The sequence below is a fragment of the Helicoverpa armigera genome, chromosome 19, assembly GCF_030705265.1.
Source record: "Helicoverpa armigera isolate CAAS_96S chromosome 19, ASM3070526v1, whole genome shotgun sequence".
Taxonomy (NCBI): Eukaryota; Metazoa; Arthropoda; class Insecta; order Lepidoptera; family Noctuidae; genus Helicoverpa; species Helicoverpa armigera.
The window spans coordinates 4,512,045-4,531,321 of NC_087138.1; the positions used below are offsets into that span (position 1 = coordinate 4,512,045).

Genomic DNA, 19,277 nt, shown 5'->3' on the forward strand with positions numbered 1-19,277 from the left:
ATTAGGTTTATTCTTGAATCTACGGTACTTTTCTGATAAAACAGAACCAAATTTCATGAAAATATTGGCAACATTCATTGATAATTAACTCAACGAAAGGGAAATTTTGAAAATTGAACTAAAAAGTAGGCTAGAAAAAAAACCAAATTTAGAAAAAAAACAACGATGCAAAGTTTTTTTTCATGTTTTTTTTCAATAAAGTGAAAAAAAACAAATCGTTTTTTTTCATTTTACATCACTAAGCCAGCGGCTGCCTTCTCCAGTTTGGGGCCGTTATGTAATGCTCCAAACATTGTGAGATTTTTTGGTATATTCAAAGTCAAATAGCAGCCGGGGGGTTAATTTTAGACGATTCTTGTAATAGTAAAAAATCTTCAGGGCATTATTCTCTACAAGAATCTACTATTTTTTTCTTTTGGCCGGCACTTTCATTTTTGGGTACAAATTGTTCGAGACTTGAATGATCTCCTTTAGTTCTGTAATAGTAATTAGTTTTATTTATAAGTAGTAACATAGTAATCTAATGTTAATGTATATATATATATATATGTTAATAAATTGCAATGCCTTAACGGGCAACTAAGTCCTAAGTACGTACCTAGTTATAAGATCCTTTTATGCCACTTAGTTCGCAATAAAGATTTTGAATTTGAATTTGAATTATTCTTATACATATTCTTAATTTGTGACCAGTCTTGAATAACTCTTGGTTTATATTTTTCGACCTTCGCCCCAACATTGAATCTAAATATATCCAAGTATACCCACGTCTTTTTAAACCCTTAGGGAATGCAATCAGTCATATGCGTATCCCTGAGGTGATATAAGCTACTTTTATTCCGAAGATTTTCTTTTCCGTAACACCGTTCACTATAACCCTACGAATCGACAATTAACTGCATAAATCAAGCTAGTTTCATTCTATTAAAAATATGGAATTAAATTATTTATTTAATGCTTTCTCTCTCCAGGTCTGGAGGCCGCCTTAGTGTTCGTGGAGAACTGCGGCCACGCCGGCAAGACGACCGGGGAGGTGATGTCAGGTATCGTTGCCAAGTGCATCGCCGCCCCCAGGACTAAGACTAAGGACATTGCTCTACAGGTCAGTGCGTTACGTTTGTAGGTCAACTCGATCCGATCGGGGTATAGAGATGCTACTATTCAATGTTCTTTCGTTATAAACATCTTTCTTTTCTGTATGTTCAGAAAATTCCATTCATCTTTTGGTCGACCATTTTAATGTAGAGGTTGTCTTCATACAATGGTCAATAACCTGGGTCAAACATACACGTATACTTACCCACAATATCATCCTGTAATTGAGCCAATCGGAACACTCTCTATTTAACGAATAATATGACCAATAACTTTCTGAACGTCACTCAAGCATACCAATGAAAGAAAACACTCGGTTCCGTTTACAGTCACAATACAATATTCATCATTCCAAATTCTTATAATTTGTTATATCAAGCTGTGGTTTACTTGGCCTGGTTTTATTAAGAACAATCTGTAACCCGGTCATGTTACATTGAATAAAATAAGTCATTGACCCCCGATTAAATGACGAATGTATAGTTTTCGAAAGGCATTATTAATGTCGTTTATGATTCAAGTAAATGCATTTTTATTGATCAGCAACGTCAGAATAAATGTACCGGTCATTTTAATTTTAATGTAAATAAGGAAAAAGGAACTTATTCATTGGTATTTCACTTGAATAAATAATAAAGCTGTTAACAAACTCGGTTCTGAAAATTTTGTTAATCGTGTCGGGACTATGATGATATCATTGATTCTTAAACCTGTTGCTCAATTGTTTAGGGAAAAATCGCATGTAATGTCACAACAAAGGAACTTATGTAGGTCACGCATGATTGATGTGCAATATAACAAAATAGCAAAGTAATAACACATATCGAAAGAAAGAATATTTTAACCCAACATAGCGATGCTGACATGATACCTAAGTGTTAAAATAACAAAGAAATACATACATTGTTTTATTTATTTAGGTGTCCTATAATCTCACAGTAGTAAAACCCATTAACTTATTCACAGATAACCCTAATGTACATAGAAATAGAGAAACACGAGATTGTAGAGGAAGAACTGATCAAAGGCATGGAACAGAAGAACCCTAAAGTTGTAGCCGCCTGTGTATCAGCCCTGCACACATCACTGAAACAGTTTGGCAACAAAGTGATAGCCATCAAACCTATGGTGAAGAAAATACCTATACTGCTGTCAGACAGAGACAAGGGTGTCCGAGATGAGATGAAGGCGCTTGTTATTGAAATGCACAGGTAAGTTTTGTTTTAATTTTAGCATTCAATATGTGCCTAGCCTTTTCCCAAAATTGTTGGTTCCCAAAATAACCATTTTGGGAACCAACAATTTTCCATTCTTTGCTGGATGTAGCTGTGTACATGGAGTGACTGCCTATCTGACCTCTTCAACCCAGATACCCCTAAGTAAGAATGCTTAAGATATTCAAATATCTGTCGAACCGTACCAATTTGACGTGACTCCTGAAATACAGAGGAACATATTGTATATGGCACATGGAGATGGTTTATGCCACAAGATATTATTTTCGTTAGCAACACATCTGCAATGCTTTCAACATTTACCTACCAGATGTTCATCAATCAATCGGCCATATTTCGTCAATCTATCAATACATGCTTTATAAGGGTCTCTTCACTCATACACCAATAAGTTATCATATCTTACAAAAGCATTATAATGATTGACATTGATACAAACCAATACGCCTTTGTTCAGGATGTGTAAATGTCAAATATTATCATTGACCCAATTTATCTTACAAAAGACGTAAAAGTAAGTTTTACAACTTTACATCGTGATGACAGTGAATTTATTGAGTTAACAAGATACTTGTGAACACAAACAAAGCATTCTTTACACAATAAATAAAGTATTGTATAAATACTAACTTTTGACCTCATATTTGGCCATGGTTTATCATACCTTTCATACTTTGTTATATTTTATTGGTGAAAATGTGCAAGTTAACTCTCTGGTCTCCATATTCCTTCTGGAGCCCTCCATGTACCAGGGCCGGCCTTGGTAACTCTTACGAACAATCCCGCAACCCCAGCACCAATAAGAACACTTAACTTTACCTCAATACTATAAGTACAAAAACAATATAAGTGATTGGATTTCACAGATGGATAGGAGGAGCCATAGAGCCTCACATAGCATCTCTCCAAGCAGTGATACAGCAGGAATTGAGAGAATCCTTCAGCTCTGGTGGTGGCGCCGCCCAGCCTACCCGCTACCTCAGGTCGCAGCAGAACAGAGTGCGGGACACACCCGCCGCTGACTGCGCTGATGGTGAGTATCTTATTATCTGCTTAGCCTTTTCCCAACAATGTTGGGGGGTCGAAGTCTCACCAGCTGCGGCTGAGTCTGCTACTCAATAGAATAGGAACTCAGATGCCCCTTCATTCTAATGGTGGAACTACTCGGCATACCCATTTCATGCCAACCGCGTTCATTGTGTTATCCATAAACATTGCAAATTGTAAGAAGAAAAATACCGTTTGGTTAATAATGAATGGAAGTAATTTTGAATTTTTCAAATCGTCTTTAAGTATATGATAAACTTATATGCCTTGACGGAAAACGTCATCACGCTTTTATGAACAATCCTATTATTCTACAGGCGCAGCCGAAGATGACGACGCCGAAGCAGGCGCCGGTGACTCCGGAGAAATGGACCCTTACGATCTACTGGACCCAGTAGAGATCCTATCGAAACTGCCGAAGGACTTCTACGATAAACTGGAAGCTAAGAAGTGGCAGGAAAGGAAAGAGGCTCTCGACGCCTTGGAGAATTTGTTGAAGTCCGCCCCCAAACTTGAACCGGGAGATTACGCTGATTTGGTCAGAGCTTTGAAAAAGGTATTCTATTTCAACAATATTCTTATGATATTGTAGGAAGTAAATTATGCCAGAGAAAGTAGTATGTTACGACTTGTACATGTATGATGTTCTGATCCATTCATCTTTGAAGGATTTTATTTCATATCTTCGCAGCTAGTTCGTGTCTTCTGCAAGGCCTATCCTTAACTTTTTTATTTCACATATTCTAAACTATCAAGCTTTACAAATCAATATTCAAAACTATCATGTGTAAGATATTCAACTCCACCAATTGCTGCCACAATAATCAATGCACTAATTCTTCCCAAAAAAATCATGACACAGTACCATACCTACTTTTCTTCCAGGTGATATCAAAAGACACAAACGTGATGTTAGTCGCGTTAGGCGGTCGTCTCCTCGGCATGGTCGCTACAGGGCTTCGCAACAAATTCTCTCCTTACGCTTGCGCCTGTGTGCAAGCCATACTCGAGAAGTTTAAAGAGAAGAAGACTAATGTGGTGACGGCCTTGAGAGAAGCTATTGATGCTATTTATCCTTGTGTAAGTTGGAATTTAATATATGATGCTATATTGTTCAATTCTCAATTTAATGCAATTGAACTGCAAATGGAAACCAAATAAGTGGCGCCGACCCAAATAACTTGCAAACTGGGCAAGAAGAAGTTCCTTATACTCAATCTGAATAGTCCTACCTCTTACAAAGTCCTTAGTGCCCGTAACTAGTTAAAACAGTGGTTCCCAAACTTATTTTGTCTAATGCCCACTTTGAGAATAAATATTTTTTTAGCGCCCCCATTTTTTAGGGTTCCGTACCCTAAGGGTAAAACGGGACCCTATTGTTTTCGCTCCTCTGTCCGTCCGAGCGTCCGTCCGTCTGTCACCAGGCGGTATCTCATGAACCGTGATAGTTAGAGAGTTGAAATTTTCACAGATGATGTATTCAGTGCCGGTTTTAACTCTACCAGCGCCCTAGGCAAGATTTCTATGTCGCCTTCCAACTGCAGTTCAAACCCATACGAAAAACAGAGACACATGCAGTTACCGAATGCGCGAATTTTTTTGTTATAGTTAACAAGTCAAAGCAAAAATTACGTAAATTGTAGCCCAATCGTACATAAGTTATTGCTGGTTGGTGAATGTAAAAATATGGGAACATAGCTTCTGATTGCGCGAGCGAAGCGAGCGTGAAAATTTTTGTTATATCTTAGAACTCAAAACAAAAATTAATTAAAATGTAGCCCAAACATTTTAATTAATTGTTGTTATGTTTTATTATGTATTAAATTTTTGGGACTTAAAGTAGTACCGTAAATAAGAAAGTTCATATGGAAACTAGAAGTTACTTTCTTATTAATAAAAGGACTTAAAAACGACGCTACCTTTTTGCTAGGGGAGACTAAAAATTAAAACAACTAAAGTGAAGCAAACCCGAAAATTTTTGAGTTTTGGAACACTAAAAGTCCTAAATATATATATAATAAAAGGCAACTGTGAATTTTTTTGAGTAATGAGACATTAAAAGTAGCTATATGTGATTAAAAAATCAAGTGTAAAGTAAAGAAACCGCGAGCGCGAAAATTGTTGAGTTTTGGGACATAAAAGTAGTGTTTGTTCGAGAATTTCTCAAATTTAACGCGGATTTAAACACAAATTAAAAGAAACCCTGACTGGATCGACAGTCAGCTGCTACATAACGCCCCCATTTTCTTTCTGGGTCTCTTACCGCCCCCCTTGAGACCTGCAGCGCCCACAAGGGGGCGTTATCGCCCACTTTGGGAAAGACTGAGTTAAAAGATTACTATGTACGAAATACCCAATTTGTGAAAAAGAGCATAACCATGCATAAAAGTTTAGTCTTCCCCGAGATTTTCACATGTAAGCCATATCAGCTTTTATCAAACTTAAATGTCGTCAGGAGGCATCTGGCGAAATAATATGTAATTATCCTCGAAGTTCAGCACTCCAATATTATAATAATTACAATTTACAAAAAAATAAATATCATTTACTTATGTGTTTATTCCACAGACGAACCTTGAAGCGATAATGGAAGACATGCTAGCTGCCTTCGACAATAAGAACCCGTCGATAAAAGCGGAGAGTTCCCTCTTCCTCGCGCGAGCGCTGTGTCACACACAGCCGTCGGCTTTCGGCAAGAAGCTCGTCAAAGCTTATGTCGCTGGACTGCTTAAGTTGTTGGAGAGTGCTGGTAAGTTGTATATTTGTAGAACAGTATTATTATCTGATTTTAATACGGCATTTATGCGGCGATTGAAGCTGGGTCAGTTCGCTAGTTTACCACTTTACTGTGCACACAAAAGTTTGTTCTGGTCTACTCACTATAGGAAACAGTAAAAAGTTGTTTGCGAACATTTCTAAAATGTCTGCGAAATTGCAATTTTTGTGCACAAACACCCTCTGCGAACCACTTTTTGTGAGAGCAATTTTGGTGGAATCTACCATAAGAAAATGAAAAATAGTAAAAGCTAGTCAGTTAGTTTTTTATTCCATATGTTTTGTAACCATAAAATTGAAATAAGGGTCATAAGTTAACTCCATTACTTTCTCTGCCTTCCCCAGACCCAGCAGTCCGTGACGCGGCAGCAGAAGCCCTAGGCACGGCCACAAAACTGGTTGGTGAAAAGAACATCGCGCCCCACATCGGCAAGCTGGACAACCTGAAGGAACAGAAGATCAAAGAGTTCGCAGACAAGGTACGGGCCCTGGTACGGACCCTGGTTAGTGCATGCAATGATGAGGTCTTAGTACTAGACTGTATTTAGTACGGTAGTACCCCTCGCATTGCGTGGATGCTCGGACCAGACTAGCTAGCTGGCTTCTGCCTGCGGTTTCACCCGTTTAAAGTAGCCTATGTCTTATTCTAATGTATTTATAAACTATACTGCTGCCAAGTATCATCAAAATCCATTTGGTAGTTTTTGCAGTAAGCACTTATACCAAGCAATACGAACTTTATAAATAAAATGGCAAAATCAAGGTCACCGGGAAGCAGTGAATATGGGTCGCTGAAAACCGCGCAAAGTAACAAAGAAGCCTCTTTCCAGTAGTCATCTTTCAGCTAAAATAAAAACATAAGAGTAAAATGGCTACTTCTGTAGCCAACAAACCCTTTTATTTTTTTTATGTAAATTTCCCCAAATATATTTATATATATCGCAATTACTCTATGTGCGATTGTTTTCTAGGCTGTAATACAAGTGAAAGTGGCGGCACCTAAGAAAGAGACGAAAGCTAAACCCACACCTTCGCCGTCGGGTAAAGGCGACGCCAAGCCTACTGCTGGCTCTTCAAACCCGAAACCAGTTAGACGACCTAATTCTGGTAAGCTAACCTTCAGTTTATTTGTCAGTCTTTTATTTAGTAAATATGTTACCTAACCACCAATAAGGGGTTAGGGGAAGAGGTAATACTGTGGATTTCAATAACCGTTCTATACGCTTTATATAAATTTCAATATCTAATCGCGCAGAACAACAGATAGACCTGCCCAGTGGACCGATTCTCTATCGTACTAGCAATCTTCAGAACAGAAACCTTACATATTTATGGACCTGTATGCCTCGTTATAAACTTTCTTATGTACTTGTATACTTATGTCTTTTCTATGTACATCCTTATTTATAATACTTCCCTATGCATTCCACGACTTACGTACTGCCTTGAATACACCTTTGTGTACTTCATAATATACTTTCTTATGTACTTCTTTAAATACCTCCTAAAGTTATTCTTTATGTACAGTATATAATTTAATGAGATATATTTTCCCCAGCTAAAGTCCCAGCTAAGAAAGCGCCGGCATCCCGTGTGCAGCCGAGTCCGCCGCGAGAACAGGAACTCTCACAAGAGGAAGTTGATGCTAAAGCCGAGATGTTGTTCCCTGGTGATGTTGTGTCAGGTATGTTGTAAATTTATTCAAATGTAACAAACACAGTCTAATCATATCAAAAATAATTTACTCATATTAGGTTGAAGAACAGCATTTTCGAACGTCTCCTTGCATTTTCTTTTTGGAAGAATTATGGGTGTAGAAAATGGAAATTATCAACTTCTTTCCATATCCACTGACCTGATAAATTAACAACATTTTAACATACTAATGGAATTATTTTATCATATTTGTTAGAGTTGTCTTACTTAAACTCTGTTTTTGGTCATCAACATCAACCAACGCTCATAAAATACTTAGTTCTTTACAATATCATAATCTTCCCCCAGGTCTCGGCGACAGCAACTGGAAGAGCCGTCTATCCGCCGTCCAATCCTTCCACTCGACCGTACAGAGCTTGTCATCGGGCGACGCCACGTCACAAGTGCTGTATCGCACGCTGAACAAGAAGCCAGGGTTGAAAGACACCAATGTACAGGTGCTGAAGGCACGGCTGGAAGCCTGCAAGTATATTACTGAGAACTTCCCTGTTTCTACGTAAGTTTGGTTTATTTACTCAATACTCCTTCTAGCCATATTCTTTATTGGCAATCCAATTTTCATATGTTATTCGGAAGTATTCTGTAGTGAAATATGGACCCTATAGTGCACAGCTTAGCATTATGTATGTGTATCTTTATCTGTTCGAGAGGAGACCTGTGCCCAGCAGTTGGACGATAAAAGGCTGAGGAAGATTATGATCATTATAAGTAGTAGTCTGTTTTATATTTGTCCAGCCTTCTTATACGGATCACTTTTGAAAATCGACCATGAAATACTAATATATTTTGGTTATTAAGACCAAGAACATCGAATTATTTAAACAGCATAAATTAAAATCACCCTTTTCTCAACAGGACAGCATCCGACTTTGTTCTCCAAGACGTAGTAACAAAACTGGGTGAAGCATCCTGCTCAGCTATCTGTGCTGACTGCCTAACGTCCTTGGCTGAGGCCTGCGGTTTGGAGCATGTCCTCAATGAAGGACTGACATATGCTATGGACTCGCAGAAGAACCCTAAAGTACAGTCTGAGATGTTTAACTGGATGGCCAATGCGATTAAGGAGTTTGGTTTCAAGTAAGTTTTGTGCACTGTTATGTGTATTTTTAGACTGGTATAAACTCATTTGTTCTTTACTTAAAAAGGGTTAAATCAAGTTTTCCGAAATTCTGCTGTAAATCATGCTTTAGTTTGTTAAACATCAGCAGTGTTGAATGAGATTATGTACTATGAAGTTTTAGTTCAATAAAAAATTTACCTGTGATTGCAAAAACTGTATTTGCTATATCTTCAATGATATCCAAATAATATTTTATTCCTACTCAACAACATTAAAACTTCTTTATTACAGCATGAACATAAAATCAATAATCGCTCACTGCAAGAAAGCCCTAACAGCCACAAACCCGAACGTTCGGACTTCAGCAGTGAATTTCTTGGGCATACTGTCTCTATACGTGGGTCCTTCGTTGATCAACCACTTTGACAGCGAGAAGCCGGCCACTAAACAGCTGATCAGCTTGGAGCTGGATAAACATGCTAATAGCTCTCCGCCTACTCCTACCAGGCAGATTGGTACTGTTAGTAAGGTAAGAATAAACCATTTAAACCATTTATTTAGCCACACATACAGTAATTGAAAAATAACACAAAGTATACAAGAAAAAAAAGAACCAGTGTGGCAAGGGTATATCTCAGTATATGCTGTGCTGGGCACAGCCCTGATTTTCAGATATGACCCCTGACCATCTTTGAAATTAAAACGGTACAATTTACACGCACACGAAATTATATAACAATAAAAAAAAAAACTTAAAAAAACACTAATAATACACATTGAAGTTGTTTTTCAATATAAAAAAATCTAAATAGCATTTTGAGAAAGAGGGTTTCATATAAAGCTATAGGCTATTTGATGAAGACTATTCTAACTCTTTTGGTCGACTTTTCGGTCTTTCGCCACATAGAAAATATTAGAAAACTCTTTTTCTTTACTTTAAAGTGTTCCTGATTGTAAATTCACATTTTACTAAGTCGTCACTGCCGGATAAAGACGACCACTGATTAAAGATTAAAGGCCTCAACCAAGTTAAGGGATGTGCCTATACTCACAGCACTGGACATGCTTGTTGGTGTTCTTTACTAAGTTTCTTTTATTATTTGACCTTGCAGTCTGCCAGCAAGGCGTCGGTGGGCGAGGACATAGAGGAGGCATTCGAGGATGCGGCGGAGGAGGAGGCGGCGCCGGCGGAGGACTCGCGGCCGCGCACCGACATCGCGCCGCTCGTCACCGACGCGCTCATCGCTGAGATCAACGACAAGAACTGGAAGGTTACTGTATATGCTGTATATGCATGCTTGACCCAATCTACCAGCAAGGCACCATCATCATCATCAGCCATTTTTATCATCTTTTCATTTAGGATTTCTGAATTAAGCAGAATTAAATTTTACAGACACTTGCCGTCTTACCACAGAAACTTTTAAACGTCAGTTTAACATTTATCTAAAAAAATGTCAGATTATGACGTTGAAATAAGGTACATTTTGTAGCTACACTTTTTTTTAGACAAGTGTTTGACACATGCTTAAGATTTTGTAGCAAGGCCAATAAAGTTTAACCATATACAATAACAACAACAAAAGTCTTAACAACTATGTAATATTGTTTTTATTTCAGTCTCCGAGTAGCACAGTATTTCGCTAAAGCAAACCGACTTTTGTTTCATGCCCTTTACCCAATATGTATTTAAAGCTAAAAAAAAAACTTTCGTTTCACACAGGTCCGCAACGAAGCCCTAGATAAGGTCAAGGCCCTAATCACGAACTCTGCCCCAATAAAGCCGTCACTAGGCGAGTTACCCGCAGCGCTATCAGCTCGACTGTTGGACTCCAACTCGAAACTAGCCCAGATCGCGCTGCAAATATGTGAAGCGCTAGCTACGGCTATGGGTAGTAGGTGTAAGACGCATGTCAGGACTTTCTTCCCGGCGTTTTTCCAAGGTAATTAATTATAGCAATTTAGGGCTTATGTAAAAAAATAAAACAAAATTGTTTAAAGTCTGAATTATAAAAACTTGGTCTCAAATAACTAAGTCCACATTTTATTATATGAAAATATCGTCGTTATATCTGACAGAGGTAACAACCACATACAGCCAGCATATCTCGAAATTAACCCTTATGCCAGGTCTAATGACACACAACACACAAACAACACCAAAGTCAGTTTTCTTAAAATAACTATATACTTTCACGTTTAATTTACAAAGTATACTGCCACGGCGACTTTTGTGCTGGTTTACATGTTGTCAGCGAAAATAGGCCAAGTTTTTCTGCCCTTATCAATAGTGATCACCATGCAATTTCACCCTAACACGCTCAATTTTTCCGTTTTAGCATTTGGCGACAGCAAGCAGTGGATCCGCACCTCAGCAGTGTCGTGTGTAGAGACGTGGTGCCGCGAGGCGGGACCTCAAGCTCCTCTAGAAGGCGAGATGCTGTTCGACGCTCTCAAGTCCGGCAGTCCATTGTTGAGAGCTACGTTACTGCAGTGGCTGGCTGAACATCTGCCTAATGGTAAGCGAATAAATTGTCCATGAAATGTATAAGGTTTGGTCAGCGTTTGCATGTAACATGATTACATGTCCATACCACGATAAGGTGTGCTACAAAGAGTGTGTTAAATATGAATGTGGAAGGATGAGAGGTAGAGGTAAGAACCATAGAGTTTCTTGCCCATTATGGAAATGGAATGGGCAACCAGAATCAAACTTACCTATATTTTTGACGTTTCTTAGTGCCTGCATAGGCCGAAAATAAATAAAATGATTCGACTTTGACTTTGGACATGAATAAGAAAAGAGTGGATGTTAGTATGACATCTGACAAAGAGAAATAGAAGAAAAATATCGTGCCAAAAAGGATGGATAAGAAAAAGTATGTTTTATAATTATGTGTTATTTACCTCGCAGTGGCACCAAAGTCGTTCCCTCGCGAGGAGCTGGCGGTGTGCGTGCCGCTGCTGTACGCGGGCGTGGAGGACCGCGCCGCCGACGTGCGCAAGGCGGCCGCCGACTGCGTGCTGCCCTTCATGCTGCACCTCGGCGTCGACGCCATGCACCGACAACTCGAGAAGCTTAAGGTACTCGTCATCTGCCTAACCTTACTTATTTATTTTTATACTTTACTAGCTTCTGTCAACGGTTTCACCCACATCCCGTAGGAACCACGGCACGAACCCGGATAAAAAGTAGCCTATAGCCTTCCTCGATAAATGGGCTATCTAACACTGAAATAATTTTTCAAATCGGACCAGTAGTTCCTGAGATTAGCGCGTTCAAAAAAAACAAACAAACTCTTTAGCTTTATAATATTAGTATAGATTGGCGGACTTAATGCCGCGAGGCCTTTTCCTAACTATGTAGAGGTCAGCTTCCAGACAAACTGCCTATCTGCCCCCTCAACCGACAGATCATAAGCTAAGTGTTATAATCAATCTCTTAATCTACTCAACCAGTGACATTAACTAATTTTCTCATGTTCTCACCAGCCCGGCTCCAAAACCGTAGTCCAAGCGGCATTAGATAAGGCTCGACCGAATCTACCCGTGCAGCCGTTACCGCCTTCTAAAGGGAAGAAGGACGAGCCTCGCGGCGTCAAGTCCGCCGGCGCTCTGAAGAAGGAAGCTGAGAAGAAGGGCGTCGCTGTCAAGGGCAAGGTGAGTTGGAGAATAAAACAATATATCATGATCATCATCATCATCTCAGCCATAGGACGTCCACTGCTGAACATAGGCCTCCCCCTTAGATCTCCACAGATACCTGTATCCAGCGTCTTTCGGCGACCTTTATAAGGTCGTCTGCCCATCTTGTTGGTGGATGTCCTACGCTGCGCTTGCTAAACAATATATACGCGGACAAATTAAGAACCTACTTGCAAATGTAGCTAAGTTTATGTTAAAGATGAGAAAGCCAAAAGATACAGAGGATTTTTTTTTTATTCCGACTCGTCCGAGTCGTTAGAGTATGTTTTTATCTAGCTGCATAATCTGCTTTGAAATATAGGAAATTAGTCCATATTAACTTTAATCTTATTTATCACTCACATCTAAAGAGATCTGCTTGAGAAACTGATACATATTTGTTCACTAGGCACCAGCGAAATCGGCTTCCGCATCAAATCGTGGCAAGAAAGACGATGAAGACTGCTCCCCTCTACTTCCGAACAACAACGCTAAAAACCAGCGCATTATAGATGACCAGAAACTAAAAGGTTAGCCTACAAATACAATACAACCTTATTTAGCCGACCTTTTTAGTTATTCTTCATGTACCGTTTAATTTTCTTCATAAAACATACGTTTCTGCTGCGACGAGGATTGCTGTTGAAAGATCGACTTTTAAATGTAAAGGTATTTAGTTGATTTAGTTTGTTTATATTTGATGGTATTGCGAACGGTATGTATTTGAGCTGTGGTAGTTTAGAAAGTGAAAATGTAAGTTTTGTAAAAGTCTGTAAAATTGTTGCGTGGTCTCCGGTACTGCATAAATGTGGCTGGTAAGTCTTAGTGGTCGTTTGTTTGCATGGGAGATTTATTTCTGTATATGAAACTTCTGTAATGAAAACGATTGAACCACTTTTCTTTACATGTAATAAACGTCAGAATAATAAAGTATATAAATGTATTTTTTTGTTGTTAGTATTGAAATGGAACTTCACAACTCCCCGCGAGGAATTCTTTGAACTTCTGAAAGAGCAGATGGCGACCGCTGGACTGAATAAACAGCTGATCGCCAACATGTTTCATAATGACTTCAGGTAAATTGCAATTAATTGTAATTAACATTCTTTACTTAAATTGGAAGCCTGTTTTCCGTGTCTTCTCGTAATTTAATCATATTAAAAATATGTACCTATAAAAATTAAGTATTCTTCTAATATGTATTTATATGCAAACTACGGAATTTTCACTATATTTACGCGAAAATGTTCACTATCTTAATTGAAATAAAGTCCACAATCAGTTCTATACTAACACACCCACTTCATATTGCAAATTCCATTTGAGAAACCTTTACTTTCAAATAATTCATCATTATGTATTTTTTCCACAGATACCATCTAAAAGCAATAGAATCTCTCTCAGAAGACTTACATGAGAACGGCCAAGCTTTGATGGCCAATCTTGACCTGGTCCTCAAATGGTTGACCCTGAGGTTCTTCGACACCAACCCATCGGTCATTCTCAAGGGTTTGGAGTACCTGTCTATAGTGTTCACACATCTGATGGACAGTGATTATACCATGCCTGAGTATGAGGCCAACTGCTTTATACCTTATCTTGTTCTTAAGGTAAGTAACGTTTTTTATTTTATTAAGAAGAAGAAAAAGATTGCCCAGATACTTAGATGAAACTTGCGTTATTATTAAGCGTTTTGCACAAGAAGCAACTGTTTCAGCAACTGGCAATAAGCTTTTATTAAATTATCAAATGGATGTAGGCAATTCTATTTGCCCCTCAAGAATTTTTTTTAGATGCCTTTCCAAAAATTGCCTCTGCTAAAGAGATGGATAAGGCGCCTCATAACATGAATAATGATTATTTATTTATTTTATTTAAAATACTTTTTGCACATTGTACAACGGCGGACTACCAGTCTACCTTATATGAAATTCTATCCACTCTTATTCTATATTATATGAAATTCTATCCAGTTACTTTACGGGATACTATAATAAAACAACCAAATATGCATTATGAAAACGTGAATAAGTTACACAAGTGTATAATTCTAACTGATTAGAAAGCAATGTGAATAATACTGAAGATATTAATTTTAGATATAGATGTGAATAGTAATTTCCGATAAATGTTATCAACTTATCATTGGCATTGATATGTATTTATTCTGCATAATTATCATAACTATCATATGTTGATAAACCTTTCAAGTGTTACTTATATATCCTATCATATTATTATTGTTTTCAAAAGAAACTCCTTTCCTTTAATATTTTTAGTGAAGGAAAAAAAATAGTTATATTATTTTTTTTGTATTGTTTAGGTGGGTGATCCCAAAGATACAGTTCGTAACGGCGTGAAAGCTCTGTTCAAACAAATATGTGTGGTGTATTCCGTCACCAAGCTGTTCGGGTATTTAATGGAAGGATTGAAGTCTAAGAATGCGAGACAACGTGCTGGTAAGTTCATTTTCGTTTACATAATTTATGTATGTATAGTAAAATGTTTGTCTGTTTTATCAACTTACATGTTATGATATATAATCTTGACATTTGGCAAAAAATGAATTTGATTTCTATTTAGCTTAATTTATTAATTGATATGGTAAAAATAATGTCTTATGAGACCCAATTTCAACAACAATATAATCGTCAGTTTCCCATGAATGAATATGAAGATGGTATTTCACGATCAATTTTCAATATGTTACGGTGAACTTGACAAGTAGCACCTTTGTTGACATTTTCTCTAGTGTGTAATTTGGCACACAGCTTGCTGCCATAAGACTTAATTTTGCCCAAATACTAGACTATTTCAAAGCTTCCAAGATTGGAACAATCTAGAAATATTCTTCTAAACACTTTATTCCCCCCACAGAATGTCTAGAGTGCATAGGGCACTTGCTAGAAACCTACGGTTCGACGGTAATGGGCAGCGGTGGCGGCGGCGCGCTGAAGGAGCTGGCGCGGCACATCGGCGACAGGGACAACGCCGTCCGGTCCGCCGCGCTCAACTGTGTCGCTTCTGCCTACTTCTTAGAGGGGGAGAAGGTCTATAAGATGATTGGACAGGTGATTATCATAGATATATAGTATTGTAGAGCACATTAGACACTTGCTAGAGACGTACGGTTCGACGGCAATGTAAAAATATATTTGACTTTGGGAAAAATCTATATGAGATAAATTGCGATTTCAGAATAGTGTTTATTTGGCCACCAGCACCAGTATGCTGGTTTTTATGTACCTTTAACGAGTTGCTTATTTAGCACAAAATGTGAGAATTTAATTAAACAATGGTAGGAAATATACGGTCACAGAAATAACCCTTGCCTCGCCCCTTTGGATTCCAATTCTTTACAATAATCTTTTCTTACAGATATCCGACAAGGATCTATCGTTACTGGAAGAGCGTATCAAGCGTGCCGGCAAGTCGCGCAGTGCCGAGTCCAGGCGCTCTATGCTTGTGCCGCTGTCTGCGTCCGGACGCCCCATACAAATACAGCAAGAGGTATGTAAAATTCCTATAATTAAAGATTATCATCATATTTATTTAACCATTTATGTACACAGTAAACACATAAAAGAACTAGAAGTAAAATAAAATAGTACACAGTTAGGGTAAAGGCGGGATAGATGCCCCACTTTTTGAAATATGCTTATAATTTAATAAATATTGGTTCTACATTAATAACACCTATGAATATAACTAGTTTAATCCTTTATGTTTATTTGTGATTTGTCTTTTTGGACCTATATACTACACGTTTTGCAGATTTTAGCTTTTTGTAGACCTCAATTTTTGGGGATAGATGCCTACCCCTATGGATAGATGCCCCACATTGAAAATTCTAGCGAGGATAGATGCCTACGGTGTGGGATAGATGCCCTTCATACTATATAAGTATATTATATTAATAATATTTACATATTTTTTGACTTAAATTCATTTGAAATGAAATGTATTTTGCAGTTTTTAAAATCTTTTTATATTCATTATCAGATTAATTAAAATTAACACAATAAAATTCTAAAAGTATTTGATCAACAAAAATAATGTATTTTATATTTTAAACCCTTATTAAGTTTCAACATGCAAAATTTTAAAAATCATTCTTTCAAAAACTAAAATAACACAATATACTTAGCATCATAATGTTTAACCGGACAGTGAAAAGTGTACAGGTTTCATGTAACCAGCACTGACACTTTACACATTGAATCCAGTCGGATTTAGGGTTTGGTTGTTCATAGTTTTCAAAGCATTCTATGCAGTTATTTTTATTTGTATCTTAAGGCTCATCCTGTCCATTTTCTTTTAGTCTTTTTCACCGGCAAACCTTTAGTTTTCTTTCCCTTAACTATGTTCTTAGGTGAATTGTCTTCATCTTCACTGTTTGAACTGCAAATCATTCGTAATCAATAAAAAGTATACACAACCTATACATAAACACATGAAAAATATTTAAAAAAACACAAAAATATATTAAAAATATATATTCAAAGCACTTATAATACATTCAGGGTACACGTGGTGTATGGAGGATGCCCCTAGGGGCACCTATACCGTAAAAAATCAGGGCAACTATCCTTTTTGACAGGGTTAGATGCCCTAGTATTTTTTAAAATAAATAAATACAATAGAGCAACTATTTACATCAAAATGTATACTTCATGAAACAATATACATACGTGATAAAAAATTTGATGGAATTAATATCTACTTATAAAGTTATACAACAGCAAATACTCACCTTTAAAAATTTTACGCTCGCTGTAAGTTCGCCGCGGAGATGAATTCACACACGAGCGAAACGCGACCTCACCCCTCGATGGCGCGTGGCTAATTTAGGTGCGGGGTGCTTGTGGCTTCTAATTAAACGGTTGTTTCTTAATCGCGAGCATGGGAAGTTAGGTTTTTTAAAAATGGGGCATCTATCCCACTGCGGCATCTATCCCGCCTTTACCCTACTGCTTATTTCTAATGGAATCTCTTCCAGCAGACAGCATATATTATGTTCGACTATTGCGTCAGTAACTGCTGCGAATTTATGAAAATGATACGAAAAAAAAAAATGGTCACATTACATGCCCGAAAACTTGCCAATATTTTTTGACAAAATCCTTTTCTTTGTTCGGGAAAGTCCTCCCGTTGTAAAGATCTCTTGGACACAAATTAACATTATAATAAAGTAGCTAACGACAAATGCTAAACCTCAATAAACATATATCACATGATTGTTTATATTTGTGTAAATGTACAGGAACCGGAGCCGCCTCGGCGCGTGATATCAGTAGACTCGGTGCCGGCGGAGTATGAAGAGGAAGAGGAGGAACAACTTCCCCCGCCTGCACCAATGCCAGTGTAAATAAACCTCATTATTTTACTATGTATTAACTAATGCTAGCTGGTTACCGTAGTTTCATTAAAACCCAGGAAATATGTTATGACCCTCCTAAAGTTTCGTAGAGACAAACACAATATGGTCGAAATTCAGCATGCACTGTGGTCTGTGAAGGTCAGTCTTTCCGGTGTGTTTCCAAGTCTTATTTTGTGGTTTTGACAGTTTCAAACGATTGTACTGCAAAGTGGCAAAGCTTTCGTTTAAAATCTTGTAAAATCGTCGGCCATGTAATTGGTCCATGGTACTGTGTGTTTAATCCACTATAGACGTCAACGTCGCCCACTTTAAATGCAAGCATATTCATCATAGATATTTAGTAGAACTTTGTCTTTAGAATGTATTTTTTTTTTTCTATCCTAATCAAATCTTTTCCAACAGCGCCCCACCAGAACCGCGGGTCATCACAGGACCATTCGGTCTGGACCCGGAGCTAATAGCGCAACTGGATGCGGCAGTTCCCGTGCTACGTCAGCCCGACGTGGCAGAAATAGATCTCAAGTTCCTCGACGAGCCCATCCCTACCAGTGGGGTGAGGCCACAGATGTCGCATACGCAGACGCCTATTAGATCTAGGTAAGAATTTGTGATAGTAAGTCTTACCAAGTTACTGGTTGGTCCAATTTCCACGCACAGAAATAATTAATTTTACAAAAATCTATTTTAATCGATGTAGCCGTTTTACTGCAGAAGTATGTTCAACAAACTAAGTAAAGGTGACTGGAGTTTGACGTGCAGTTTGACTCACTATATTTATTGTAGATTTAAATCATTGTTTCTGGTATTTAAGAAAATATATTACTTGAAGTTACTCGGAAATTGGCAGTAGTATTTCCGAAACTAAATGTATCTCACACTACGCTTCTTAACACTCATGCGGTCATGCCCTTGCCGCGATTTGTATGGGCAAATCTCCGTGTCATGCTGGGAAGAAGCAGTCCAGTGGACATTTAACGGTTGTGAAGGCATTTAGGTCAATTTACCGTACTAATTGGATAGATTATACTTTAATGTACACCAAGAAAATTTACAACACAGGACATCACAACACACAAAGAACAGTACAATCGGCGGTCTTATCGCTAAATAGCGATTTCTTCCAGACAACCTTTGGATGGAGTTTATCTGGAGAATACCTTGAAAATGGGTAGTTTATATGTATTTTTATATATTAAATGTCTTGCTCGGAGATGGGCACCAGGTTTTCCTAAGCTAAAAGTATCCCAAACTGTTGTCACCAACACACATGCCTAGCGCGGTGAGT

General features: G+C 37.9%; 2 protein-coding genes across 10 annotated transcripts in view; one reads left to right on the plus strand and one right to left on the minus strand.

The window, feature by feature from the left end:
- The window catches only part of LOC110372955 (E3 ubiquitin-protein ligase goliath), a 470,889-nt gene that overhangs the window by 116,540 nt on the left and 335,072 nt on the right, over nt 1-19,277 (minus strand). The window lies entirely within an intron of this gene.
- The window catches only part of LOC110372986 (protein mini spindles), a 37,948-nt gene that overhangs the window by 9,244 nt on the left and 9,427 nt on the right, over nt 1-19,277 (plus strand). For all 5 annotated transcript variants that reach the window (XM_021330042.3, XM_064039588.1, XM_021330043.3 and 2 more), the window contains exons 3-27: nt 972-1,102; nt 2,062-2,306; nt 3,197-3,363; nt 3,695-3,933; nt 4,263-4,457; nt 5,946-6,126; nt 6,498-6,631; nt 7,124-7,259; nt 7,711-7,836; nt 8,157-8,364; nt 8,724-8,945; nt 9,220-9,457; nt 10,041-10,199; nt 10,652-10,871; nt 11,268-11,447; nt 11,843-12,012; nt 12,421-12,588; nt 13,022-13,142; nt 13,571-13,688; nt 13,985-14,222; nt 14,936-15,071; nt 15,490-15,683; nt 15,991-16,122; nt 17,876-17,976; nt 18,395-18,589. In XM_021330042.3, the coding sequence (XP_021185717.3) occupies nt 972-1,102; nt 2,062-2,306; nt 3,197-3,363; nt 3,695-3,933; nt 4,263-4,457; nt 5,946-6,126; nt 6,498-6,631; nt 7,124-7,259; nt 7,711-7,836; nt 8,157-8,364; nt 8,724-8,945; nt 9,220-9,457; nt 10,041-10,199; nt 10,652-10,871; nt 11,268-11,447; nt 11,843-12,012; nt 12,421-12,588; nt 13,022-13,142; nt 13,571-13,688; nt 13,985-14,222; nt 14,936-15,071; nt 15,490-15,683; nt 15,991-16,122; nt 17,876-17,976; nt 18,395-18,589 (4,354 nt within the window). The remainder of the gene's footprint in view (nt 1-971; nt 1,103-2,061; nt 2,307-3,196; nt 3,364-3,694; nt 3,934-4,262; nt 4,458-5,945; nt 6,127-6,497; nt 6,632-7,123; nt 7,260-7,710; nt 7,837-8,156; nt 8,365-8,723; nt 8,946-9,219; nt 9,458-10,040; nt 10,200-10,651; nt 10,872-11,267; nt 11,448-11,842; nt 12,013-12,420; nt 12,589-13,021; nt 13,143-13,570; nt 13,689-13,984; nt 14,223-14,935; nt 15,072-15,489; nt 15,684-15,990; nt 16,123-17,875; nt 17,977-18,394; nt 18,590-19,277) is intronic.